Source organism: Heliangelus exortis, chromosome 30 (assembly GCF_036169615.1).
Source record: "Heliangelus exortis chromosome 30, bHelExo1.hap1, whole genome shotgun sequence".
Lineage (NCBI taxonomy): Eukaryota > Metazoa > Chordata > Aves > Apodiformes > Trochilidae > Heliangelus > Heliangelus exortis.
In genome coordinates, this window is record NC_092451.1 from 2,437,283 (window position 1) to 2,464,132 (window position 26,850).

General features: G+C 49.5%; 3 protein-coding genes across 5 annotated transcripts in view; 1 reads left to right on the forward strand and 2 right to left on the reverse strand.

Annotated features, from left to right (window-relative positions):
* Positions 1 to 1,732, forward strand: part of LOXL2 (lysyl oxidase like 2) — a 39,113-nt gene extending 37,381 nt beyond the window's left edge. The window contains 1 exon segment of the mRNA XM_071728883.1: positions 639 to 1,732. Coding sequence (XP_071584984.1) covers positions 639 to 718 — 80 coding nt within the window. The 3' untranslated portion in view covers positions 719 to 1,732.
* Positions 1,733 to 2,244: 512 nt separating this feature from the next.
* R3HCC1 (R3H domain and coiled-coil containing 1) lies at positions 2,245 to 11,893 on the reverse strand. The gene is made up of 9 exons (XM_071728884.1): positions 11,836 to 11,893; positions 10,195 to 10,339; positions 9,126 to 9,263; positions 7,590 to 8,739; positions 6,820 to 6,992; positions 5,575 to 5,645; positions 4,703 to 4,798; positions 2,434 to 2,897; positions 2,245 to 2,394 (listed from the first exon to the last, which is right to left on the reverse strand). The coding sequence occupies exons 2-8, from the start codon at positions 10,287 to 10,289 to the stop codon at positions 2,749 to 2,751; spliced, it is 1,872 nt and encodes a 623-aa protein (XP_071584985.1). The 5' UTR covers positions 10,290 to 10,339; positions 11,836 to 11,893; the 3' UTR covers positions 2,245 to 2,394; positions 2,434 to 2,748.
* A 4,434-nt stretch (positions 11,894 to 16,327) lies between these two features.
* On the reverse strand, positions 16,328 to 26,336 carry CHMP7 (charged multivesicular body protein 7). 3 transcript variants are annotated; one of them, XM_071728947.1, is made up of 10 exons: positions 25,944 to 26,336; positions 24,484 to 24,658; positions 23,286 to 23,471; positions 21,691 to 21,824; positions 21,257 to 21,305; positions 20,118 to 20,237; positions 19,737 to 19,835; positions 19,451 to 19,511; positions 18,754 to 18,915; positions 16,328 to 17,989 (listed from the first exon to the last, which is right to left on the reverse strand). In XM_071728947.1, the coding sequence occupies exons 1-10, from the start codon at positions 26,231 to 26,233 to the stop codon at positions 17,925 to 17,927; spliced, it is 1,341 nt and encodes a 446-aa protein (XP_071585048.1). In that variant the 5' UTR covers positions 26,234 to 26,336; the 3' UTR covers positions 16,328 to 17,924. The 3 variants fall into 3 exon arrangements, with proteins under 3 accessions (XP_071585048.1, XP_071585047.1, XP_071585049.1); XM_071728946.1 differs by having other exon boundaries at positions 18,754 to 18,918; positions 25,944 to 26,311; XM_071728948.1 differs by lacking the exon at positions 16,328 to 17,989 and adding an exon at positions 18,215 to 18,243 and having other exon boundaries at positions 18,754 to 18,918; positions 25,944 to 26,312.
* Between the last annotated feature and the right edge of the window lie 514 nt (positions 26,337 to 26,850).

Here is a 26,850-nt window from a genome sequence, read left to right on the forward strand (position 1 = left end):
AAATTCCAATGTTTTGTTCCCTCCTGAGAAATTCTGCATTTTCTTGACTATATATAAGGTGTTAGCATTTGGGATTTATGTATTTTTTTTTTTTTTGGTCTTGGAAATCTCAAAGCCAAACTAGTTTAAATTTTTGTGAACAGTCCCCTGTCAAGACCGTGTGTAAATGGAATGAAGTTTGGGGGCTTTGGAAGCTAAACTGAGCTGGCTGGAGTCCTTCAAGGAGTGGTTTTTTTTGAAAAAATGTAACCATTGATGATTTTTTTAATCATAGTTTGTTTGTTTTTTAAGGGAAATACTTGTGTGTGTGTCTCATGCTTCAGGTTGTGCCTTAGCTCCCACTTCCCTGGGATGAGCAGGCACTGAAGTGTTGGATAGGTTCCCCAGCTGAGCTTGAAAAATATTTATACTGAAAAAGCAACGTATTTGGCTTTCATTGTCTCTTGATTAACAAAGAAAAGCAAGGTCCTACTTAAGAAAAAGAAACAGAACCCACTTCTGGCTAGAGTTCATGCTTAAATTAATGAGGAGGAAAAATCTTGGGCTTCATTTCCACAGCCTCCTTTGCAGGTGATGCCAGAACCTGGAGATTTCAACCTCCCCTTGCTACCTCCTGTGTTCTTTCTGTCCCCTCCCAGGTGGTTCTTTCAGTGAGGAAACAGAGCAGAAGTTTGATCACTTCAGTGGACTCACAAATAATAAGGTGTCCACCCGATAGAAGATTTCTGCCTCCCACCCCCACTATTTAAAGAAGAGAGGTTCCTGCTTTGGTGATTTCCCTTAACCACTGCACAAGAGAAAAAAAACCAAAAAATCAAGCAAACAATCAAAACACTAAATCAGCAAGGTAAATTATTTGCTAAAAGATGCCTTCCTTCCCAGTTTAGCTGCTCAGACCACCTGTGTTGCTTGCAACTCCAGCTCCTCCTCCTCAGGAGGCTCTGAAACTCCACTTGGCTCTGTGTCTTCACCATCCCAACCTGCTCCATCATCAGTTCTCCCTTCACTTTGCAGTGCCTCCTCTAGCCCAATTTCTCCTTTTTTGGGGGGCCCTTAGAGCTGTCTTTACCATTTGTTCCCTTCAAGGCATTAATTTTGGTCTCTTTAAGCTCCTTGATGCCTCCATGGATGCTGCTGCTTCTCCAGCACAGCAAAACCTCAGTGCTGCCACCTCCTTCCTCCAGTTTAGCAAAGAAACACAGGAAAGGGGAAAAAAAAAAAACCCCAAACCCACAGCATTGCAGCAGCTTTTTCTGGGCAGAATGGGATAATAATGCCTGATTTGATACTGAAAAAAAACTCTTGTGGGCACCAATCGACTCCCAGCATCAGCTCTGAAACTGTTTCCTCCATGAAGCTCCAACTCCCTCAAAATATCCAAGAATTTGGAGATCTGATGATTCCACTGGACTGATCATTTCCATTCCACAGTAAGCTGCTCACTCCCTGGATGAGAACATCTAAATCTTCCCTTCTAAGCTGGATATTCCCTCTGTCTTCCCTTAAAAGGATTTAATTAAAGCATTGTAGCATCACTGAACCTTCCAAAGGTAAACTCCTGGCTTTCAGGGTCCCAGACCCACTTGTGTAAGGTGCCTTGCAAAGGGTTTTCACACTTGGTAAATTCACAATGGTGCTAAGCATGTTCCTCTGTTTGTTTGAGGATGTGCATTGCTACAGGTTTTTTTTTCAGGCACAGCTACTTGAATAAAAATGGTTTACCCAGACCAAATGTTTTAGATGCCATTTGTGTATTTCTCTTCCCTGAAAATTAAGGGTCTTGTTCCCTCATTTCTGGTACTGAAAAGTTTCTTCTCCCACTGTGTTTTGGACACAAGCAGCTCCAGGGAATACTCAAAGCTGCCATTTCAGTCCAGAGGGGGATTGAAACTGCATTTAAACTTGTGCTCTCCATCACCTACCTCACAGGGATGTTGTGAGGCTTAAAAGGATGCAGAAGGCTTTTGCTATTTATCCAGCTCTGTTATTTATCCAGTGGCCTCCAGCAAAGGTTTTTAGCTGGAAAACTCCATTTTGTTCTCAGGATGCTGGACTGGGGAGCACCAAGAGGCTGAGGTGGGGTGGATGCTCTTGTGATCTCCTAACACCAGGCTCTGGCACAGCAAAATTGACAAGTTTGGGGTTTTTTTCCCCAATCAATAAATGCCAACTTGCCATGCCAGCAGTGCAGCAGAACAGATCAGGCTCTGTAAACCCCAGGTAAATAAGGACAAACTCTCCAACTCGTTTGTGTTCAAATACTTGTCAATTGGGTGAGATTTTTAACAAGAACATTACAACCAAGTAAACATTAAACAGATTTTTCCTTTAACTCCTGCAGATGCTCTGCACTTCTGAGATGAATTTTGGCCAACAAGATACAATTTCTTTACTCTTTTTTTTCCTTACTCTAATGCATTATTTTTTCCTTACTCTAATGCATTTTTTTTCTTCAATGCATTTTTTTTTTCTTAATTCATGGCTGCTCTGCCAGCAAGAGATGCTTTGAAACAGAGCAGGGCAAGATGTGTTTGCTCCTCTGGGATGAGGAGTTTCACACCAACCCTCCTGGGGCTTGGCTCTTCAAGATCTCATGAACAAAAAACTTTAGAAAGAAAAGACCAGTGCTAATCCCTAGAGAACACCCTGGTGACAACTTAACTCTTCTGCATGCATAATATTGCAGCCATGCTCATCCAGACATCTTCTTGTGTTTGGTTGGTTTTTTTTTTCTTAGCTGAGGTTGGTTTATTCTTCCTGATCCAAGTTTTCTGGCAGGAGCATTTCAGTGCCTGAGCTGTCCTGCTGCTTGTGCTTCAATCCCAGGGCCCTGGTCACCAACCTCTTGGCCACTGCAGTGTCAGTTTGGGGTCTTTCTTTTGCAAGATGAAGGAGTTCTGGGTGAAAAAAAACAAAGAAAAAATAGGTGAAAATCATTAAGTGCTTGTCCAGGAAGAATCTTGAGGCTAAACCACAGGACCAGCAGAAGAAAGGCTGATTTCTATTTTCTTAATTCCTGTACAGAATGAAAATGAGCAAATCATTCCATCCCTGCCCAGTAAATTGGTTTTTCTTTTAGGATTCCAGATTTGGACTTGAGGTTTTTCAAAAGCTATTTGGTTGTGATTAAGCTCCAGGCCTCTCCTGCAGGGGCAGAATTTTTTTTTTCCCCCCCCTTTGAGCAATTTCCTGATGATTCTGGGCAAAATTCAGCAAGTCACATCTCTGAGAACAAAATGAAGGCAACACAGTCCAACCATTTCATCCAGGCACAGAAAAGTCTGAGCTCAATTTAGACTCTTCCAAACCAGCAGGCTGAGTCCTTAGGAAGCAACAAGGAAAATAATCTGTATTTAAAAAAATAAATAAATAAAATAAACAGCTAAACCTATCAGATGCTTTGGGAAACCTCCTGTTTCTGGTGGAAATAGACACCTGGCTTGCTACAGTTTCATCTTACAAGAAATCAATAGACCAAAACTTTACCAAGTCCACAGTGGGTTTGGTAATTACCTAATTATTAATCAGTAAGTGTTTGCATATTTATTATCCAGTTAGCAATGGGGGCTTTGCTTGCTTTTTTTTCAGAAGTTTTATTCCTAAAGGCAGCCCAGCAGCAGCTTCAAAACCAGAAGGGGCAGACCCCAAGCACTGGGAAATAAAGCTGCCTCTCTTCTTGAGAAAGCTCAAAAGAGACACTGTCAGCTCATAAAGATTTAAATTTGTATTTGAAGCAATAAATTCTGGTTTATACAGATGCAAAATACATAAAAAATACATAAAAAAATGTATTTTTAAACTCCCCAGGAGGAGTTCATCACCTGACCCAGGGCTGTGCTAAAAAGCTGCAGCAAGAGTTGGGGATGGAAACAGCTGAAGGGGGAGAGTGCAAAACCCAATTTAATTCTTTTTGCTGTTTCTTTGAAATCTAAAGACCCAGGAACTTCCACCTGTGACAGTGTCCCTTTACCACATTAATTCTGAACTTGGGTTTTTCCAACTGCAATGTGCTGCAGGAGTTGAGCTGTCTGTTCAGCAAAGTCTCTGCTGCTCCAAGATTCATGGCACTCCTTTACTGTGGCAAGTATAACTGATTACACTATGATTTTAAAAGGCAATAAAAAGAAATAAAACAATGCTGATGGCTAAGCTTTTAACCATTTTTTTTCCTTCACCTGAGAATGAATAAAATTCTGCCAACCACACAACCTGGGGATGGGGGGGGGGGGGTGTGCTCGGTGCTGTCTCATTTATTCCCTGTCCCAGGGCAGAGAAATTTGACTTTTTCCTCCTGCTCCAGGCTCTCCCCACCACTCCTTGCTGCCAGCTTTGCACACAAAAAGCAAATAACACCCCCTGGCCTCAGCCAGCACCCACACAGCTGGAGAGCAAACAAGAAGCAACAGCATTTAATGCCTTTTTTTTTTTTTTTTAAATTCAGTTCTCATGTAGAAGGGAGAAAGAGTGACTGAAAGCTTAACCACAGGTAACAACAGTTCCCTTTTAAGTAAGATTTGCCCTGCAAATTTGATTTTATCATCACCTCCACCTCTTGCAACCTGCAAACAACAGGCAGAAAGCAACACTACTGACCCAGGGGGCTTAACTGGGCCAGGGGGTGGCTGAAACAAAGGTAAAAAAAAAAACCCCACAGCTGTGGTATACTAGTAATAATATAAAAAAAAAAAAAAAAGATTCTTACTTGGTCTCTGAAGTGCTTTGATCTTGGACTGCTTTGTTGCATGGATCAGTGGTCGGATCTTTAGAGAAGGGAAACGTCTCCCCAGGGCTTGGGATGCTTCAAAAAAGAAATTTGCTGAGGTTAGGAGCCTGAGGTTTGGTGGCTTTAATAATAAAAAAAAGAGTCCATGGTGTCAGAACCCTGAGTCATTTGAGCATCAGCAGCTGAGGAGTTACCTGGTGCTGAAACCAGCTGAATTCTGGTCACCTCAGGCTGACATCACATCCCTCACACAGGGAGAATATGTAAAATATGTATTTCAGTATAAAGAATTCTCTAAGAAAATAGAAAGATGGCTTAAAAGACAACTCTGGCATTCTTAGACTGAATCCTAAGGAGGAAAAAAAAAAAGTTTTTGGACTACAGCCACTCTTGGATGGAAACTTCTCTTCTCTGCCCTCTTGGGCTGTTTGTCCCCAAGGCCAGGAGGTACCAGAAGGGCCCCTGGAGGTGACTGTGGAGGAATTCTGCCCCTCTATGTGAGGAGAAAACAAAAAGCTGAAGTGCCAAAGCAGCTTCATGCCTGGAAATGCAGCAGGAGTGGCTCAGAAAACAAAAGGTGCCCTGGTTATTATCCCAGCTCATTAAAAACCTGCAGCTCTTGCAAAGCAGCAAGTTCCACACATCCCCAGCAAAATGATTCCAGCTCCTCAAAAAGCCTTAAAAACCTTTCAAGTGTGCAGGGAGAATGAGGTGATGAACCCTGAGTACCCTGGGCACAAAGCTGCAGGATGCAAACTTCCCTGGCTGGACAGGGAGGCTGTGGATGAGCTCAGAAATCCCCCCAGCAGCTCCAAAAATCCCTTTAGAATCCAGGGATGGAGTCACCCTACCTGAAGAGGGGCTGGAGAAGATTCCCAGGGCATGTGTGTCATCAACCCACTGGATTTTGAAGCCACTCTCACTGAAATGAAAAGACAATAGAATTTTATTAATAAGAAAAGAAAAAAAAAAAAAAAACACCCCTCCCCTCCACAAGTAAAACCTTGAGTTATCAAGAATCCTTGGGTTTTTAGGTAGGTGGTTGGTGCTTTTCAGAGCATTAGACCCATTTTCCATGAGAGAAAAGAGAAGGGAAGGAGAACACAATCTGCAATCACCCCCATCATTTGCCCCAAAAATTCTCCTTCTCCTCCAAAGAAATCCTTGGCCAAAAAAAAATGAACCTCAGCTTCAGCCCCCTAACACAAAAATCAGCTTTTTCTGCTATGCAGTGCTCTACAACCACCACCCCATTGCCCAGGCACCTCCAAAAAAAGCAGGTGATTTATAAATGTGGTTTCCAAAGCTCAGGGTGAAGAGAGGGAGAGAAAAATCTAATCAAGTGTCAGTGGGAAATGTGAGCTTGGAGTTCAGAGCTTTTCCTGCAGCAGAGGAAATACAAGTAAAATTGACTGCTCAGATTAGAGCCATCAATTTGCAGCCCAGTTTTGCTTTCACAGAGAGTGGACAAAAAAAAAAAAAAAAAACAAACACTTCAGAGGAAAGCCAGGCAGCAGCAGGTTATTTAAAAGGTGAAAAGTGTTTTTTTAATTGAAGGGAAGTGTTCCTGCCCAGCTCTATCAGCAGAGGAGGAGGATGGCAGGAGGAAAAGAGAGAACAGAGCTGCACCTTCATCACCAGCACTTTGTTCTGGTCCTGCTACTGATCCAAGGTCACTCCCTTCAGCCCAAGGCTGTTTTCCACACTAAATTTTACCTCCACCAGCAGGACTGGGTCCTTTTTCTTGCAAGGATTTAGGTAAGCACCTGATTTCACCCAAGCATCGGGTGAAAAGCCAGAGAAGCTCCTAGAAAGCACCTGAAGACTCTCCCTGAAGCCAGAGCAGCAGGAAAAAAAGCCTGTATGTAGGTTACTGTGTGTCTGAGAGAGCCCTGAAGAACCAAATGGCTTTTAAATAATGTATAAATTGGAGGAAAGGATCCCTGAAGGCACAGAAAGAGCATCGAGGAGGCCAAACCAAAATTCCCAATTCCTCAGCTCCTCTTGTGTGTCTGGGGTTTTTTTTTTTTTGTGTCTGGGGTGTTGTTTTGTCTGTGGCTCCTTCCTGCTCCCTTCCCAGCCCTGCTGGTACTCACTGGAAATCTGAGAACATCTCCAGCAGGTGCTCTGTTTTCAGGGAGGGGGAGAAGTCATAGATTTCAGTTACGTGGCCAAAATCCCCCTCATTGAGCTGAGCATCTCCATAGCTGGAATAATCCACACTGATCCTCTCAATGCTGATGTCCTTCACAGTTAAGTGGCCCAAGATCTGAGAATTAAAAAAAAAAAACAAACCAAAAAACACAACCAAACAACAAAGATTTAAAAAAAAAAAACAAACCCAGACAGGATTTCACTTCTAAGAGCCATCCCCTCCTTGGTCCTGAACACCTGAAGGGAGGCTACAAAAAAAATGGGGATTTTTATTTTTTTTTTTCTTTTACAGGGAAGTAGAAGCAGAGGATATGGGGGGATGGCTTTGAGTTGGCAGAGGGGAGGTTGAGAAATTTTTTGAAAAAAAAAAGCTTTGAGAAATTCTGAGAAATTTTTGAGAAATGTTGAGTCTTGAGAAATTTTTTGCTGAGCCCCAGGTTGCCCCCAGGAGCTGTGGCTGCCCCATCCCTGGCAGTGTCTCAGGTCAGGTTGGGATGGGGCTTGGAGCACTCTGGGCTGGTGGGAGATGTCCCTGTCCCTGGCTTGGGGGGTGGCACTGGGTGATCTTTAAGATCCCTTCCACTTCCACCATTCCATAGCTCTATGATTCCTGCAGCCAGCAGGGATTTTCCTCCCAGGGACAACCACTGTGTCCTCACTTTGCCACCCACTCTGCCCCAGAGTCACTCCCCATGGCTGGCTGAACATTTACCTCTGCAAAGAGCTCTGCAGGACACTCCTCCTCCATCCCATGCCTGTTCTCCTCCCTGCCTCCTGCAGCCAAGTGCAGCTCCTGCCACAGCTCCTCAGCCAAGCCTGGACACTTCTCCTCTCCTTCTTCCACCTTCCCACTGTGGTTCTGGACTGCAGCATCCTCCCAGCACTCACTCTGCTCCTCAGAGGCACCAGGGATGGGTTCAGGTGCTTCCTTTGGGGGTTCTGGAGGGTTCTGGCCAAGACTGGGGCACTCTTCATCTTGGTTTTCCAGTTGGGAGGATCTCTCCCTTCCCTCCATCCTGGTGTTCCCCAAGTCCTTGCCCTCTCCTTCAGGCAGTGACACATTGCTGCTGCTCTCCAGGCTCTTGGCAGCAGCACAGCTCTTCCCTTGGTTCTCCAGCCCCAGGGATGTTGAGCTCAGCTCTGCAGCAGAGAGCCCCACGCAGGAGTCACTGCTGCAACCCTGGGATAGGGAGGAGGTTTTGGGGCACTCCAGGGCACCCTGACTGCTTTGGTCTTCAGTTTGCAGGTGGCACAGGGGTTTGGTACCTTCTGGTGTCTTGGCACAGCTCTGCCCTTGCTCTTCTGCTTCACTTGGCTTTTTATTCTCTGCAGAAAGGGAACCTGAGCAGTCTTTGTCCTCACTTGGCTGCCCGGAGAAGAAATCCTTGTTGTCCTCCAAGGATGGGACATCCTTCTCCTCCTCCTCCTCCTCCTCCCTGCCACCAACACACTCTTCACCAGGCTCCTGCTGCTTGCCAAGGGCCACAAAGACACTCCCTGGGCTACCTCCAGACCCACCCAGCTCCTCCTGAGTGGCCCTGAGTGAAGCTGGAGGGCAAATCCCTTCTTCTTGTGCCCCTTCCTCACCCGAGGTGGCAGCAGCCACCACCACTGGGGTCCCCCTCCCCCCCCAGTCCTCTTTCTTCCTCATGGCTTTGGGGACATAGAGGGCTTTGTCTGGTTTCTTCCAGGGTGGCCTTTTGATCCTGCCAGACCCCACACAGGCTCGGGAATTGTCCCCCAGGATCTCCCCACCGTGCCGGGATCTCCCGCCTCGGCCCCCCCGGCTCCAGGGTTGGGGAGGTCTCTGGGGTCTTGGGGGGTTGGTGCTGGGTTTTTGGTCATTAATCTCACTGGGAAGCCTGGGAAAAAGAGGAGAGCAAGGGCATGAGCAAGGGACTTGAGTAATGGGGCATTTAGGGGTGGAAAGGATGGGGAGGTAGGAAGAATTTTAGTAACCTCTCCTCCCCAAGTTATTCCCAAGTTTAAATCCCAGCCCTAAAGCCAAGCAGGACTTGGTGGTATTAAAGAGAGAGAGGAGGAAAAGCAGCAGCATCAAATCCATAGAAAAAGCAGAAAACAAAGCAAAAAAAAATGAAAGAAACAGACCCTCTTCTTCCTTAATGATTGGGATAAACCCCCCCCCTCCTCTTGGCTGGGAAGCAGCAGGCAGCTTCGTGCTCCTGAGCTTGAGGAAAAAGTCCCCAGGCAAAGGAAAAAGTGGTGGTTGGGATCCAGCCCACCCTACCTGACAGCAGAGTGACAGATGACTGTCCTCCTCCTCCATCCTTCTCCCACTGAAAAGCTGCTCAATAAATCCACATTTTCCACAGTCCGGTGGATCAGGTACCGGAGGCGACTGGAGAGAGGGGGGAAGAGGAGCACCCTGGAAAGACAGAGGGTTGGGATTAGGATCAGCAGCTTGCAGGAAGGAAAAGGATGGGAATAGAGCAAGAATTTAGGAACCTCTCTTCCCCAAGTTATTCCCAGCCCTAAATCCAAGCAGCACTTCTGGTATTAAAGTCAAAATCCTTTCTCCGTCGCTTCCCGTATCCCATTGGACTCCCAGGACTCCCATTCCTGCTTCTATCCCTGCTGGGAATGGCTGGAAAGCACCAGTAGAAGGCTGCTACTGGTTGCCTTCCTCCCAGTCTGTGTGCACTGCAGAAACCAGCAACTAAACCAGTAGGAAGGGGTGAAAAGCCCCCCACCCCCCCCCAGTTCAGAGGCAGAGGGGTGACAGTTCTGCTTTTGCTCTGGAGCATTTTAATTCCAAAGAGAATTCCTCTGCAAAACTTTTCTTTAAAAAAAAAAAAAAAAAAAAAAACAAACAGAAAACCCCCAAAACCAAAACAACCCCCCCCAAAAAAAACAAATAATAAAAAAAAAAAAAAAAAAACCAAATAAAAAAAAAAACCCAAGAAAAAAACCCAACAATGAAACAAATCTTTAAGGTCACTACGAGCTGGCAGGAAGCTGCACCAAGCAATCCCACCCCTACTCCTGTCTGACTCCTTCTTTTTGGCCATTCCCAGCTCACCAGGTCCAGTTAAATCCAGCCTGGCCCAAACCAATCCAAGGGGAAGGAGTTTGCTCCTCTGGAGCAGGATCTGGAGGGCCCAGGAAGGCCTCAGCAGAGGAGAAATGAAACACTTGGGCTGACAAAGCCATTAATAAATGCCCAGGATGGGACTGCCTGGTGGCCAAAGCCATTCCCTGCTCCTGGGGCTGGCAGGGACCTCAGGTGGCAGCAGGAAAGGGTCACCCCCTGCCAACACCCCCCACCCCAAACCCTGCCCCCAAGCCAGGGCACCCACCTGTGGTGCTGCCCCTGTAGCAGGAACTCCTCCAGCTCCTGGCTGATCCTCCCCACAAACTCATCCTCCTTGGGAGAGAGGAAAACTCCATCCATGCAGCCCAGAGCCAGGGTGACAGCAGAGGGGGTGACAGCAGAGGGGGTGCCTGGGGGGGGGGGACACGGGGACACATGGACACAGCCCACCCGTGTCCCCCCTGCAAACCTCACCCGGACCCCCCCACGCTCTGCACCCAAGGCCTCTGGGCACCCACGGGCTGCTCTCTGCACCCTGCAGCACCCCATCCCTTCCCCATGCACCCCCAGAGCCCTGTATGACTCTGTGCACCCCAATTCCCCCCTCCATGAGCACCCCCAGCACCCCCCCATGGCTCCATGCACCCCAATTCCCCCCTCCCTGAGCACCCCATCCCTTCCCCCTGCACCCCCAGAGCCCTGTATGACTCTGTGCACCTCAATTCCCCCCTCCCTGAGCACCCCCAGCACCCTGCATGGCCCTGGGCACCCCAATTCCCCCCTCCCTGAGCACCCTCAGCACCCTCCATGGCTCTGTGCACCCCAATTCCCCCCTCCCTGAGCACCCCATCCCTTCTCCCTGCACCCTGTATTGCTCTGAGCACCCCAATTCCCCCCTCCATGAGCACCCCCAGCACCCTATATGGCCCTGAGCATCCCCATCCCTCCTCCCTGCACCCTGTATTGCTCTGAGCACCCCAATTCCCCCCTCCCTGACCACCCCCAGCATCCTCCATGGCTCTGAGCACCCCAATTCCCTCCTCCCTGTGCACCCATCCCTTCCCTATGCATCCCCAGCACCCTATATGGCTCTGTGCACCCCATCCCTTCTCCCTACACCCCAATTCCCCCCTCCCTGAGCACCCCCAGCACCCTGCATGGCTCTGAGCACCCCAATTCCCCCCTCCCTGACCACCCCCAGCACCCTGCATGGCTCTGAGCACCCCAATTCCCTTCTCCCTGTGCACCCATCCGTTCCCTATGCATCCCCAGCACCCTATATGGCCCTGTGCACCCCAATTCCCCCCTCCCTGACCACCCCCAGCACCCTGCATGGCCCTGAGCACCCCAATTCTCTCCTCCCTGTGCACCCATCCCTTCCCTATGCATCCCCAGCACCCTGCATGGCCCTGAGCACCCCAATTCCCCCCTCCATGACCACCCCCAGCACCCCGCATGGCCCTGAGCACCCCATCCCTCCTCCCTGCACCCTGTATTGCTCTGAGCACCCCAATTCCCCCCTCCCTGAGCACCCCCAGCACCCTCCCCATGGCCCTATGCACCCCATTCCTCCTCCATGTGCACCCCCAGCACCCTTTATGCCCCCGTGCACCCCGTTCCCCTCCTCTCTCTGCACCCCCAGCCCCCTCCGTACCTCCGTACCCCCCTCACCACCCCCATTTTTCCCCCATTTTCCCCCCATTTCCCTCCCCGCACCCTCCCCCCCCCGCACCCTTGGGCCCCGCACCCCACGTGCCGCCTTCAGCACCCCCCAGAACACCCCCTGGGACCCCCTTACCCCTTCCCCCCGGAACCCTCAGACCCATCCCCACCTCCCTGTCCCCCATGGCCCCCCCATGGCCCCTCTCCCCCGGTTCCCCCCCCCCCGGTTCGGTTCGGTTCTCACCCCCAGGCCCGATCCCGACTCCGCTTCCCGGCGCCTGCGCCCCTTCCCGGCTCCTCCTCCCGGCTCCTCCCACTGCCCCGGAACCCCCCCTAAAAACACTTTCTGGCCCTTCACCCCTTCTCTAAAAAAGAAAAAAAAAAAAAAAAGTGATTTTTTTTTTTCATCTATTTTCCCCCTTTTTCCTTTTTTTTTTTTTTTTTTTCAGGCGCTGCCGAGACACCCGATCCTTGTAAAAATAATAATTAAAAACCCCCAAAAAACCTTTTTCCTTGCTCCCAGCCTCCCCCCTGGCTGCAGAGGTGACAGATTCACCTTGAAAAGCTTCGGTTTCAGGGATCTGTAATTTTTTTTCTCCCCCCCGAGCTCAGTTCTGCCCCAAATTCAGCTCCACAACAGCTGGAAATGGCCCCAGATCTTTTCCTGCCAGGTTCCACGGGGGTTTTAGCAGCACCTTGGGGGCTTCTTTGATCCAGAAACTGGGATCCAAAGGAATCAGGAGTATCCTCTGGTGCAAAGCTTGAATTTTGGGCTGAAAAACTGAAGATTTGGGCCCGTTTCAGGAGCTGGAGGTGATGCCAAGGATGCTTGGAGGTGCTGGATCCTTCCTGACGTGCTCCAAGTTTATTCCTTCATGAGCTGATGGATAAATCCTGGGGACAGGTTGTCCCAGGTGACAATTTCTGGAAGAGGGGAGGTCTCCAAAATTTAAAAGCCTTGCCCAGAACACCCCCAGGGGCAGCAGCAGATGGATGGAGGGGTTTCCCAGGCTGGGATTTCTCCCCCAATTTTTCTCTGGAAGGAGCAGGAATGGGCACCACAGGGTCCTGGCCCCACACTGGGGAAAGATTTGGGCTTTGCTCTCCCTAAATCCCTCTCAGCAGGGTTCATCTCTTCCCCCCCTGAGCTTGCTGGAAATGATCCTAAAGATTGAGGGAGTTTGGGATTTCACAAGAGCTTCTCCTCCAAGCATCTGGAAACCCTCATCCCCCTCCTGACCCCTGGCTGGAGCTTTTTTTTTCCATGGAGATCCATCCCAGCCTCTGCCTGCTGGGAAAAGCAGCTGAGGTTTCCAGCTGGGAAGCAAAGTCAGGAGAGATCTCATCCATCCCTTTGGAAGCAAAGGCACCCTCAGGAAAAGGGCTCCTCCAACCAAAGGCAAACCAGGAGGCAAATTCCCTGCTGAGAGCTGCCCCTGAGAAAAAAAGGGAAAGTGGCCAAGGTGGGGGAAAAAGCAGCAAAACCTTCCCAAATTTCTCTGGAAAACCCCAACCAGGCAGCTCCTTCACTCCTTGCACTATCACTTGTGTCACCTCTGGTGGTGATCCCTGCCTCCCCAACTCCCACACAGGATTCACCCAGCTTTAATTAACCTGAGGGGGTGACCCAGGAGCCCAGGAACAGCTCCCAGAAGGATTTTTCTAACCAGAGTGGAATTTATTCCCTTGGAGACACAGCCCCCAGCAGCTCATTCCTGCATCTCGCTTTGGGACAGGTTAAAGGAGGTTTTGGTGGAGTGTCACCGGGTTTTTTGGGTTTTTTTTTTTGCCTTCTGCAGGCTTTAATTAAGCCTCATTAGTTCCACTGTCTGCAGCCTCCTGCTGCCAAGTGCCTGTGCCAGAACCCACGGCTAGATGGCACCAGCAGCCGGCCCATGGCTCGGTGCCGGGCTCGGTGCCAGCCCAGTTCCTCTCCTCCTTCCTTCCCAGCTTTGCATCCCAAAAAACCTGGCACTGCACTTCCCCCAGCCCAGGGCACCTGCAGGTGCACTCGGTGGGCCAAAAGAAAATTTTTCTCCTGTTCCACAGGGGCACGGAGGTGATGGAGATCCCAGTGGCAAGATGACAGCAGGGGGGTTGCATGGAAGGTCACTTGTACCTGTGGGAAATCAGGGCAGAGACAGAGGGTGGAGATGCCAGGCCAAAGGAATTAAAAAAATTATTCATTCCTATTCCACTGGGGCACAGAGGTGATGGAAATCCCCGTGGCAAGACAAGCAGCAGGGTGGTTTCATGGAAGGTCACTTGTACCTGTGGGAAATCAGGGCAAGGACACTGAGGATGCAGGTGCCAGGCCATAGGAATTCCAAAAAATCATTCCTATTATTCCACAGGGGCACAAAGGTGATGGAAATCCAAGTGGGAAGATAACAGCAGGGTGGTTTCACTCTAAGAGATCAGAGATGGAAGGTCACTTGTCACCTGGGTGAAATCAGGGCAGGGACACTGAGGATGCAGGTGCCAGGCCAAAGGAATTAAAAAAATTATTCATTCCTATTATTCCCATTATTCCACAGGGGCACAAAGGTGATGGAAATCCAAGTGGGAAGACAGGCAGCAAGACAAGCAGCTCACTCTAAGAGATCAGAGATGGAAGGTCACTTGTCACCTGTGGGAAATCAGGGCAGGGACACTGAGGGTGCAGGTGCCAGGCCAAAGGAATTCCAAAAAAACATTCCCATTATTCCAGAGGGGCACAAAGGTGATGGAAATCCAAGTGGGAAGATAACAGCAGGGTGGTTTCACTCTAAGAGATCAGAGATGGAAGGTCACTTGTCACCTGTGGGAAATCAGGGCAGGGACACTGAGGGTGCAGATGCCAGGCCAAAGGAATTCCAAAAAATCATTCCTATTATTCCACAGGGGCACAAAGGTGATGGAAATCCCAGTGGGAAGACAGGCAGCAAGACAAGCAGCTCACTCTAGGAGATCAGAGATGGAAGGTCACTTGTCACCTGTGGGAAATCAGGGCAGGGACACTGAGGATGCAGGTGCCAGGCCAAAGGAATTCCAAAAAATTATTCATTCCTATTATTCCCATTATTCCAGAGGGGCACAAAGGTGATGGAAACCCTAGTGGGAAGATAACAGCAGGGTGGTTTCACTCTAAGAGAGCAGAGATGGAAGGTCACTTGTCACCTGGGTGAAATCAGGGCAGGGCCACTGAGGGTGCAGCTGCCATTCCAAAAAATCATTCCTTGAGGCACAAGGAAGCCTTAAAACTCCTCCTGTGGAGCTTGAAGACACCTAAGAAAGGATTTCACCCTGGCACGTTGCTTGTTGGGGAGTTGGGGAGGGGGGAAAACGGGCTGGAAAGGGATGCAGAGCACTACTCAGTTTCTGGGCACCTCAGAACACACCTCAGGAAGGAAGGGGGGTGGCAAACAAAGCACAGAGACCCCCAGAAAACTCCTGGTGTTCTCAGGTTGACTCCTCCTGCCTGCTGGGTGCAAACCTCTCCCCTGAGAGAACAGTTCTGCTGCAATTTATCACTAAACAGTTGCCACGTTTCCTCACAGAAGCAGCTGCTGTTTTTTCTGAGCATCAAGTGCTATTTTAAACACCACTCCAGTATGATAAGATCCCAGTTTGGTGGCAATTCAGCTCTAGGTTTTGTGTTTTTTTTTTTTTTTATATTTCATTTCCTCACCCAGCAAGAAGCTGCCCTCTTATTTCCCTTCCCTGCTGTCTCACCAAAATATATTTAAAATTCTCTATTCAGCTATCTTGATTACAATCCCCACTTTGCATCAAAGGAAGAAAATGACAAGCTGCTCCAAATGAAGCAGCAGCTGCTTGGGTTTAACCCTTAAAACACCTTTTCCAGAATGGTTGCATGAAAGGAGGGGATTTATTCCTCCAGGAATCACTTCCAGGAAGACCCAAGTTTGGCCAGCAGGGGAGAAACAAGTGGTAAACAGATTTTTAAGAAAAGATCCAGAGCATCCAGAAAACCTCCCCAGAGCTGCAGTGGAGGAGCATGAAGATAAGCACAAAAAAAACCCCAAACTTCCTCTTCTGAACCTGTCCCAGCAAAAAAAAAACAAAAAAACACAAACCAGCAGCTCAGTAAAACCTTGCTAGAGGGAAAACAAGTTCAACACCCTGCAAATTCAAAGCTTATTTCAGGCTGCTCAGTATCAGAAGGAAGTAAAAGTCATTTGGTTTTAGCAGTTTATACATCAGGTGACTTCCCTGGGATTGTTTTTAGACAGGAAAAAACAGCACTAACCTCCTCCAGTGCTTCATTATCCCTGGAAGAAAATCTGTCCCAGAATAAAGCTCAAATACTGTACAGAAGTACAAAAAAAGGCTCAGCTCAGAGATCTGATTTGCTGGCATAGTGTGAGCCTTAAAAACTGCACAATGCTGGAAAAGAAGGGGAATGAGAAGCTGAAGTGAAAGGAAAAGCAGTGAGAGGCAGGAAATCAGCACAGGCAGCTTGGGAAAAAAAAAATAAAATAATGTTTTAAACTTTTTTTTAACGCAGAGAAAAGACTCAGAGAAGCCCAAGTCTCCTGCAGGAGTCTCTGAGTTTGTTTTTTGAAAGAAACCCAGAAATCTACTTTCAGCAGAGAAGTTTTGTAGCTGCAGAAGCACAGCTGGACCAGCACTAAACCTGGCAGGGATCTGTGGCCCAGAGAAAAGAAGAGGAGGCACCACAAGGGATTCCAGTTCCTCCCCTCCCCTTTATTACACAGAGGCAGAAACCACAGTGGTTTTTCTCCCATTTACTTACAAATCAAAGGAATACAGAGCTTCAAGTCATTTCACATCATTTCCATGTGCAGCCTGGATAAACTGTGAGCTGGTTACAGCTCCTCTGGCAGGAGGCTGCACCCTCAGAACAAAGTGACAAAAAAAAAAAGAAGCCAAGGCAGCACCCAAGTGCCACCTCTCATTTCCTCCCCTGTCCTCTGGGGCTAAAAAGCTGGGGCTGCACTCATTTTTTTTTTTTTTTCCCCTAAAATTCCAATTTACTGCTCAGCCAAGCTGCATCCAGCTCAGTGCAGGAGGCAGTGGAGGAAATGAATGGTGGCAAAACATTCAAGTCAAGGAGAGGAGGATTGGTTCTACATCACCAGGGAGTGAAATCACTCCCCTGCCCACACACAGGCTCTGGTGAGCAGAAAACCCAGTGAATAAGAGCACATTCCTCCCCTGCAAGAATTCATTTCTTTGCAGGAGGCATCAGGCTTTCTGCTCTTCCATGTGCATAATAAAAAAGGGACCTGCAAAAGATGGCAGTTGCACTTCTGAGGGGTAAAAGTGGCCTCTAAAAGCCACCTCCTGTTGCTGTGCTTGCTGGGTTCTGCATTAGGAACCTTTACAGGGTTTTCTTTGGGGGCTTTCTGGTCATTTGGGGAATTGCAGCATCGAGACTGAAGGCAGAGTCAAGGCTGTGGGATGAAACCATCCTCTCAAAGGAAAGCTGAGGTGCTTCCCTCCCTTCTCTCTCCCCAAATCACTGGGTGAGAGCTCACAGCTGATCACCCAGCAGCTCCCAAGAAGTTTTGGGGTGCCAGAAACCCAGCAAACAGCTGAAATTCCAAGGCAGAGCAAGCAGCAAGTTCTGTTGTAGTGACTGCAAGGCTTGAGCACAGCAAGCAGTGCAAGAAACTCCTTCATTTAAAATCTTTTGCAGGTCTCCCTTTTAAGGCCTTCGTGTTGTTACAGAAAGAGGAATTTTTTTTTGTGTCTTGTGCTTGCAATTGCTGCCCTCTAGAGCAACAGCAGCTCCTACAATCCAAAAATTACAGTGTCTGCCTGTCCAGGACCTTGCAAAATACAGACAGGGAGGGACAGAACTATCAAGAGGTGCTTAAGCTTGTTGCAGGGAAGTACAATCCTTGACCTAAGTTATGTGCCAAGTGTTTTAAACAACCACACAAACAGCCAAATGTTGAGCAACTGCAATCTTGCTGCAACTCAGCTTCTCAACATCAGCAAAGGGAAAAAAAAAAAAAAAAAATTAAAAAAAAAAACCCCAAAAAACGAGCACTGTTATGGACACAGAAGAGTTTTATCTTCACTGGGCAGAATTGTGTTCCCAGAAGGGAAGACTGGATGTTCCAGAGGGATTTGGGATCACAAGTCAACTTGAGACCAGTGCAGATGTTGGCACAGAGATGACAGACACCAGTTGGGACCAGTTCCAGAGTGGATTGTCATGGCAGGAGATCCTGTTGCTGAGCAAAGTGATATCCAGGAAGAATTGGGGGAGTGTGACCCATCTCCTCAGCAGTTCCAGTCTTTAGTTAAGGAACTTTAAGACAACTTCTCCAACTGCAGCAACAGGACACTGTTGGGTCTTTAAAGATTCAGTCCCAGAGCTGTTTTGGGTTCAGAGGAAGCAGAGGGAGCCTTCTGTGCCAAATCTATAAAGAAAATTGCAACAGCAAGAGATCAGTTTTCATCAGAAAGAGGAATGAGATCAGCAAACTCCACAGTTAAAAGTTCAGAGCACCTCAGGGCTTTGATATTCAATTTCATCCTCTTGGAAACACCCACTTCATGTCTGCTGGGATGCTGAGCATCCTTCTGCTCTGAAACTTGAGAAGATCAGGTGCCCAGAGAGGGAAAAAAAACCACAGAACTGGACAGCCCTGCCTGTTTTTTCACTTACAGATTCCTGAAAGGAAAAATTCAGGTCTATTTACCCCTGTCCAAGACAGGTCTGGGGGAAACCCAGCATGCAGTCCAAGCCCATAAGCTGTGGTTACTAAAATAAAGTGTGTTGTTACTAACTAAAGACTGGTTTAGTACTAGTTTCATGCAGAAATCATCCCTCCAACACCTGGTGAGCATTCTAGAACAGAGAAACAGCTGCACACCTGGTAGCAACAGGGATGAAAAGTGCTGGTCCTGCTCTATCACTATTAAGATAAAAAACAAAAACCCACTGCCTGGCTTTGTACAATGATGCAAAATAATTAGGCCAAGCACTTGCTCACTCCTCAAGCCTTCAGCTTTCCTGGCAAGAGGTCCAGGCAGAATTTTTAGTCCAATGAAGAGTCAGGTGGTGAAAGGAGCTGGCAGGGACACTGGGAGGGCTGACATTCAAAGCATGCAGCTGGGGGTGGGAAGGAATCTGGCTCTGTTCTGCTGAAAATCTTTCTTTTTGCAAAGCTGTCATCCCTACCTCCATCAGAAACAGAGAGCTTCTCCAGTTCAGCTTCCAGCTCAGCATCAGAAATAGGGGGGTTCAGCTCCTTCTGGGGCACAGGAGGCAGCTCTGCAGGCTCCTTAGTTGAGTCCTGGAGGAGACTGTCCAGCTCCTTCTCCAGTTCCTCAGTGTCCATCTCTGCTGATCACAGAAAACACTCAGTCCCAAGCAGAATTAAGCAGCATCTTTTCCAGCCCAAGTTTGACAGAGGTTTTATGACTCCCATCCATCCTTAAGTACTTAAGTGCAAGGAACCCCCTGTGCTGCTTCCAGAGGTGAAAATTTAGGAGCCTTTGTGCTGAGGCATCTCAGAGCAAGCAAACATTTCAGCAGAGACAAAGAAGCTGCAGCAGCACACAGCCCAGAGGAAAAAAAAAAAACAGATCAGCACTTCAACAACAAAGCAGCAGCCTCTCTAAAAATAGATTTCAATCAACAGAGGCACAACTCTGAGCTGAAATCCAGCAGCACTTGGAGACTGCAAAATTTGGAGATGCTCAAGTGCCAGTTCCCAGTGTCAGGCACAGGGAGCAACAGCCTTGGTGTTCCAGCTTATCCTGGCAGGAAGGAGGATGAGGCACATCCCTGGGGAGGGAGCAGGGAAGGCTCTGCAGCACAAAGGGCCAGCAGTGACAAGAGAAAATGACCAAAGGATGAAAAACCCAAAGCATACCTAAACCATTGATCCCCACTCCAGCCAGAGTCTGGGCTACTTCATCTTGGGTGTCACAAAGCTGAGGAAAAAAGAGACAGAACTTAATATAAAGAAATGTGTGTCTTACTGTAGAAATACCAAACAAAAAAACCCAAACTTTGACTTAAAGGCAGCAGGAGCAAAAGAGACTGTCCCAACATGACTGTTTTTTCACTCCTGAAAGCAGCAACATGGCAGAATATGAAAGGTGCTGCTGCACTTGCTTGTTTATTTAGATTTATTTAGATTACTCTTATTTCAGTACCTCTTGTATCTGATCCACCAGGTTCTCTGCCTTCTCCACAGTAACATCCTTCATAGACAGCTTCAGAGCTCCCACACCAGCCTGATAGGCATTAAATACCTTTAAAAAAAAAGGAGAAAGCTGCACAATGCTAACTAAAACCAAACACCAAGCAATCTAAGCTCAGTCAGAGCAGTCTCTTGCTCTTAGCCAAGCAGGATCCTGAGAAATATCAGCAAGAACCCAAACAGTTGGTTCAGAGCAAGACCCCAAGTTCAGACTTGCTGCTTCCTAGAGAAAAAAATCCAATTTTCTCAGAGGTTCTGACAAGGAGGTAAAGCAGCACTGATGGGAAGAGCTGGGCTCCAGGGAGAAAGGAGAAGAGAAAAGGGCCACATTTACCATCTGGTCAGTCTGGGAGGCATAAATCCGATCCAGGATTCCCTGCACTGCATCCAGCTTGGAATGCAGCTCCTCAATGCGCCGCTCCGTCCTGCGCTTGGACTTGAGACACCTCAGGGCCTGGAGAAGGAGAAACAACGTGGGGTCAGCAAGCAGGCAGCAGCCAGAGAGCTGCAAAAAACCCCAAAATAAACAACCAACCAAAAAAAAAAATAAAGCAATCCCTGTGCAGCGAGGCACACAGACCCCAGATGGCTTGAAGAGTTTTTAAATGGTTTTTTTTCCTTGGATTTCCTTGCTTTCCTTTTCTCCTCACTTCCCTGGTCTCCTTTCCTGTTCCCCTGACTTCCCTGTTCCCCCGACTTTCCTCTTCTCCTTCCCTGTTCCCCTGACTTTCCTCTTCTCCTTTCCTGTTCTCCTTTCCTCTTCCCCTGACTTTCCTCTTCTCCTTTCCTGTTCTCCCGACTTTCCTCTTCTCCTCACTTCCCTCTTCTCCTCACTTCCCTCTTTTCTCCTCACTTCCCTCTTTTCTCCTCACTTCCCTCTTTTCTCCTCCCTTTCCTCTTCTCTTCTCCTCCCTTTCCTCTTCTCTTCTCCTCCCTTTCCTCTCTCCTCCCTTTCCTCTTCTCCTCCCTTTCCTCTTCTCCTTCCCTGTTCCCCTGACTTCCCCGTTCTCCTTTCCTGTTCTCCCAACTTCCCTCTTCTCCTCACTTCCCTCTTCTCCTTCCCTGTTCCCCTGACTTCCCTGTTCTCCTTTCCTGTTCTCCCAACTTTCCTGTTCTCCTTTCCTGTTCTCCTCACTTCCCTCTTCTCCTCACTTCCCTCTTCTCACTTCCCTCTTCTCCTCACTTCCCTCTTCTCCTTCCCTGTTCCCCTGACTTCCCTGTTCTCCTTTCCTGTTCCCCTGACTTCCCTCTTCTCCTTCCCTGTTCCCCTGACTTCCCTGTTCTCCTTTCCTTTTCTCCTGACTTCCCTCTTCTCCTCACTTCTCTCTGGACAAAGCTTCCCTGACTGCCACCACTTTTGGCCCCAGAAATACCCCCTCAAGACACCTAAATCCAAGTCCCCAAGGCCTCACCCTGCTCATCAGCACAGGACACTTGAAGCTGGAGCTCCCTCCCCAGTGGAGCAGCACTTACCAGTTGTTTTTTCCCAGCTTTACAAGCACTCCTGGCATCCTCTTTACACCTGCCCAGATAAAACAAGGAGAAGTTCACCCCTTTGCCAGCAGTGCTCATTTTCCAGCTCAGCAAAACACCCTGGCTTGCTCTAACAAGTGAGTAACAGTGCATGCCAGCCACAACCCCCCTTCAGCTGCTGTTGCTCCTCTGAATGAGCCCTTGAGCACATTCCAAAGCTTTCCCAACACTTCTGACACCCATTTAGTGCTCTTTGTTTGCACGGGGGGAGGGAACAAAAAAGTGGGAAACCTGCCCTGCCCCATGACTCCAATTTTTAGGGAAGGGTGGTTCACTTTCTAAGAAACTTGGTTCTCTAAGCGTGTCAGAGGAACACAGAGTTGTACAGCACACAGGGATGTTCTTCCCACCACCCTCCTTCCCCCCAAATTTACTTCTCTGCTTCCTGGGAAAGGGACTCCACCTTCTGTGACAGCAGCTGCTCACTCTGCATCAGCTGATAGACCCCAATGTCCACATCATTCATGGGGGAGACTTTGGCATGGAGACCCCGGGCAAACTTCACAATCTAAAGAGAGAGAGAGAACCAAATCCTTCAGCTCCTCTCCAGAATCTGCCACTCTGAGAGAAAAAAACCCCACTTTGAAGCCTTTTAACAGTGCTGAGGACACCCAATATTGAAGTTGAGGGGAGCAAGGGACATCAGTGAGAGAAGAAAAAGCCTTCATGGGGCAGCCTGAAGGTTTAAAGCTGCCCTGGTGCTCTGAGGAGTGTTCCAGAACTGAGCTCTGCAGATGTGGCAGCTTGGAGGGAAGTGCCTGCACCTCTGTGCTTGCTGTCAGCAACCTTCTCCCAGCAAAAGGAACACTGATTCCAGTGGTCTGGAATGATTTTTAATGTGGAAATAGGGAAAACTGGGGTAGCCACCTGTTTTCTAGCTGCTAAATTACACTGCAGATGTTTGATGGAGGAGAAGAAGGACCTGGCATGCAAGACAGAGGAGTTGATCTCCTCTCTAACCAGGCTGGGGCACATAGAATTGATTTTTCCAATGAAAGGATGAATCCCAGAATCATTTGGGATGGAAAGCACCTCTGGGATCATCCAATCCAACCCTTGCTCCACTCCCCCCGTGGTTCCCAGCCCATGGCACTGAGTGCCACATCCAGGCTCTTTGGAAATATCTCCAGGGATGGAGAATCCACCCCTTCCCTGGGCAGCCCATTCCAATGGCTGAGCACCCTCTCCAGAAAGAAATTCTTTCTAATGTCCAACCTAAACCTCCCCTGGCACAACTTGAGACCTCTTGTGCCCTCTTGTCTTGCTGAGAGTTGCCTGGGAAAAGAGCCCAACCCCCCCCTGGCTCCAACCTCCTTTCAGGGAGTTGGAGAGAGTGATGAGGTCTCCCCTGAGCCTCCTCTTCTCCAGCCTCAACACCCCCAGCTCCCTCAGCCCTTCCTCACAGGAATTCTGCTGGATCCCTTCCCAGGGATCCTCCTTGCTCTTCTCTGGACCTGCTCCAGCACCTCAAGCTCCTTCCTGAGATGAGGGGCCCAGAACTGGACACAGGACTCAAGCTGTGGCCTCCCCAGGGCTGAGCACAGGGGCAGAATCCCTTCCCTGGACCTGCTGGCCACGCTGTTCCTGAGCCAGCCCAGGATGCCATTGGCCTTCTTGGCCACCTGGGCACACTGCTGCCTCCTCTTCAGCTTCCTGGCAATCCAGACTCCCAGCTCCCTTTCTGCCCCTCTCTGCCCAGCCTGGAGCTCCCCATGGGCTTCTTGTGTTGAACCTCATCCCCTTGGGATCAGCCCAACTCTCCAGCTCCTTCTGCAGAGCCTTCCAGCTGATCCACACTCCCCCCAAACTCTGCAAATTTACTAATTGTGGACTCAACCCCCTCACCTAAATCCTCAGTGAAGCCATGAAACAGAACTGGGCCCAGTTAGCCAGCAAAGCACTCTTTCCAGCCAGATGAAATGCAAGAGAGGGGTTATACCACCCAAAAGCAGTCACCTTTAGCCTGTACCTTCTCTCCATTCTGTTCCAGGATTGTCACTCTCTTTTCCTTTTGCAGCTGGAGCAGCAGCAGGTAGAAGGTCCTTTCATCTGGACAGACATTGGCACAGAGGGAACGAAGCTCTGAGAGGGCAACCACGGGGTGGGAAGAGAGCCCCGAGTTCTGATAGAGGCGATAAACTTCCTCTGCCTTCTCCTGAAAGGAAGAGCTCCAGTTGAGGAGTTTACAGAGGATTCTCCACTCCTCTCCCAACAATTCCCAGTTCCACACCTTCTCCCTCCCACACACCCAGGGGAAAAAGCTGGAGGCATCACATTGGGGCTGGAGATTTTGAGGATGAGCAGTGCAGCCCGAAGCAATCAGGAGGGTTTAAAAACGGAAGGGAAAATGGAGCAATTTCCCACCAAAAAAGCCACGTTCCCCCATGCAAATGCTTCAGAACTATAAAAAAAAAGCAGCCACTTGGCCCCCTCTGCACTTTTGAAGTCTGAAAATCCTGTCCTGAAAGTCCCCACCCTGAAAATCCAATGAAACCTTTGGTTTGCTTCACTGCGCTCAGCGTTCCCGTGGGGGCAGAAAAAAAAGGGAAAAGTTTTCCCTCTTTTCAGGGGAGAAATAATTCCTTCCATCCAGCCCCAGCTTCCAAACCAAGGCTTGGGGTTTTCCTGGTTTTCCCAAAAGGTTTCTCTCTCCCCCCTGTGAAAAAGGGCTGTGAATTCCCCCTGGAAGGGAAGGAGCTGCAAAGAAAGGAGCAGAGCTCACAACCTCTCAGCTTTCTGCTGCATTCAGACCCCACTGGGGTTGATTTTTACCCCAAAAATGCTCCCAACAAGCTGAAAGCAGGGAGAGTCCAAAGTGAAAGCAGCTTTTCCCAACACCCAGCAGAGCCAGCACCTCCTGGGTCACCCTTTTCTCCCTAGGACAGATGGCAAGCTCCTCTCCTGTTCACCAACTCACCCCTGAGTTTTCCACCTCTCCCAGCACCCCACTTCCCTTTTTTTTTTTTTTTTTTTCCAGTGAGAGCTCATTTACCTCAGTTTCAAGGAGTATAATATAAATATAAACTCTTTTTTTCCTCCAAGTTACCCCATCCACCTCTCCACAAGCTTTTCAACACCCCAGGAGGTGTGTTCAACCCCTTGCTAGGCACATCAATTAATCCTTCTGGAGATGCAAAACCTGGAAAAAGGTCCCCAAAACCACTCACCTGAAGCAGCTCCACATAAATCAAAACTTCCTCCTCCTCGGGTATTTTGCTGTCACCCAGCACACTGGAGAGAGTCCACTTCAGGGGTTTCAGAATGAAGACTCCCACCCCCCAGGAGATCCAGCTGCTGTCTACACTGGCCATGAAATCTGATTCCCTCTGCAGCTTCCCACGTCTGGGGAAAAAAAAAAAATAATAATAATTAGAGAGCAGTTTGGGTCAGCCCTGAACCTTTCCTTCCCCTGGCAGCCAGCATGGAGAATTATTAAGAGAAACATTGCTCCTAGAGATGAAAGTGCTCCCCACTCCTCCCGGGTTTCCTCTGAGCACAAAGAGCTTTTGTTTTCTGGTTTTGGGTTGTTTGGGAAGTTTGGTTTCACTCTTCCTGACTGAAACTGAACAGGAAGCAAACAACACTGGGGCTGCTGGGAAGGTTCAGTTTTTAGAGGGGATGCTTCACTGATTTCTTTCATTTCAAACACAGAGAATTTGAATTTTTATGTCATAGACACAGTCAAACAATGCTGTTATCAGGTGGAGGGGGGGGCCAGGCTCTTAATTTCTCAACACAAAACCTCCTCTCAGCCCCAGGGAGAGCTCTTCTGACTCCTCTCCCATAGAATCACAGAACTCTCAGGGTTGGAAGGGACCTTTCAGATCAGTCAGTTCCAACCCCTCTTGCCTCCCACCTCCCCCCAGATCAGCTCCTTAAAAACTTCCAGGGATGGATGGAGCTTCCACCCCCTCTCTGGGCAAGCTGTGCCAGGGTCTCACCACCCTCATGGTGATTAATTCCTTCCTAATATTTAATCTAAACATCTCCTCCTCTCGTTGGAATCCACTCCCCATGTCCCAGCACTTCCTGACATCATAAAAAATCCCTCCCCAGCTTTTTTGTAGCCCCTTCAGATACCACAAAGCCACAAAGAGGTCTCCTTGGAGCTAGACTGAACAACAAGACAAGAGGGCATGGTCTTAAGTTGTGCCAGGGGAGGTTTAGGTTAAATATTGGAAAGAATTTCTTTCTGGAGAGGGTGCTCAGCCATTGGAATGGGCTGCCCAGGGAAGGGGTGGATTCTCCATCCCTGGAGATATTTCAAAAGAGCCTGGATGTGGCACTCAGTGCCATGGGCTGGGAACCACGGGGGGAGTGGAGCAAGGGTTGGACTTGAGGAGCTCTGAGGTCCCTTCCAACCCAGCCCATTCTGATTCTATGATAACCCCAACTCTCCCCGTGCCTTCTCACTGCTCCATCCCCCTCATCACCCTCACAGCCCTTCCCTGGATACCCTCCAACCCCTCCACCTCCCTTTTTCCAACAAACATCCCCACACAAACCTCTCCTTGCCCAAAATCCCCCTTTACCCCCCCTCCCTTTCCTCCCTCTTCCAGCCCCCACAGGCCCCACCGCGGCCTCCTCAGCCCCTCACGGCCCCGGCCCCCCCCCGATCCCCCGGTACCTCAGGAGCTCCCGGAGGACGGTACCGAGGCCGAGGGGGAGGCTCCCGCGGCGTTCGAAGCTTTGTTGGAGTTCCCTCAGGCAGGTTCGGATCACCCCTCTCCGGCGGCCTCGGCTCAGTACCAACCCGACCCAGAAAGCCATCTTGCTGTCCCACTCGGTGCTGTTCACCTCGCGGCTCTGCTTAAAAGCCGAAAAAAGAAAAGCCATGCGTTCGTCGTCCGTTTCCCATTCCGGGGGTAAATCCTCCGCCAGGGCCGGACCAGGCGGGACCCATCCCGGCTTCAACATCTACGCCAGACCCCGGCTCCGCCCGCGGCCTCCGCCCGCCCGGGACCCTCCTGAGGGGAGACGCGCACAGCGCATGCGCACCCCCACCTCACACACACCCCCCTCCTTTGTGCGCATTGGGCCGTCCCACACCCCCCCTTCTTCTCCCGATGGTTCAGCCCAGAGCACCCTTGGGTCCCTCTGAGGGGGGGACACACACGCACCCCCCCCCTCCTTGTGCGCATTGGGCCGCCCCACTCCTCACCCCCCTCTCCTTCTCGCAGTGGTTCAGCCCAGAGCCCTCCCGGGACTCCCCCCTTGTGCGTATTGGGCCGTCCCACCCCCCCCTTTCTTCTCTCAATGGTTCAGCCCAGAGCACCCTTGGGTCTCTCTGAGAGGGGGGGGGGACACACGCACCCCCTCACCCCCCCTCATTTGTTGTATTGGGCCGTTCCACCCCTCTTTCTTCTCTCAGTGGTTCAGCCCAGAGCACCCTTGGGTCTCTCTGAGAGGGGGGGGGGACACACGCACCCCCTCACCCCCCCTCATTTGTTGTATTGGGCCGTTCCATCCCTCTTTCTTCTCTCAGTGGTTCAGCCCAGAGCACCCTTGGGTCCCTCAGAGGTGGGGGGGGGACG

Coding starts and splice junctions, on each gene's coding strand:
- R3HCC1 (XM_071728884.1), bottom strand. CDS start 10,289: ATGGATGGAGTTTTCCTCTCTCCCAAGGAGGATGAGTTTGTGGGGAGG. Junction 5,646..6,819: donor GAGATGTTCTCAGATTTCCA/GTGAGTACCAGC, acceptor TTTTCATTTCAG/TGAGAGTGGCTTCAAAATCC. Junction 2,898..4,702: donor CAAAGCACTTCAGAGACCAA/GTAAGAATCTTT, acceptor TTTTTCACCCAG/AACTCCTTCATCTTGCAAAA.
- CHMP7 (XM_071728946.1), bottom strand. CDS start 26,233: ATGTTGAAGCCGGGATGGGTCCCGCCTGGTCCGGCCCTGGCGGAGGAT. Junction 21,825..23,285: donor TGGAACAGAATGGAGAGAAG/GTACAGGCTAAA, acceptor CTCTCTCTTTAG/ATTGTGAAGTTTGCCCGGGG. Junction 20,238..21,256: donor AAGCTGGGAAAAAACAACTG/GTAAGTGCTGCT, acceptor CTCCTTCTCCAG/GCCCTGAGGTGTCTCAAGTC.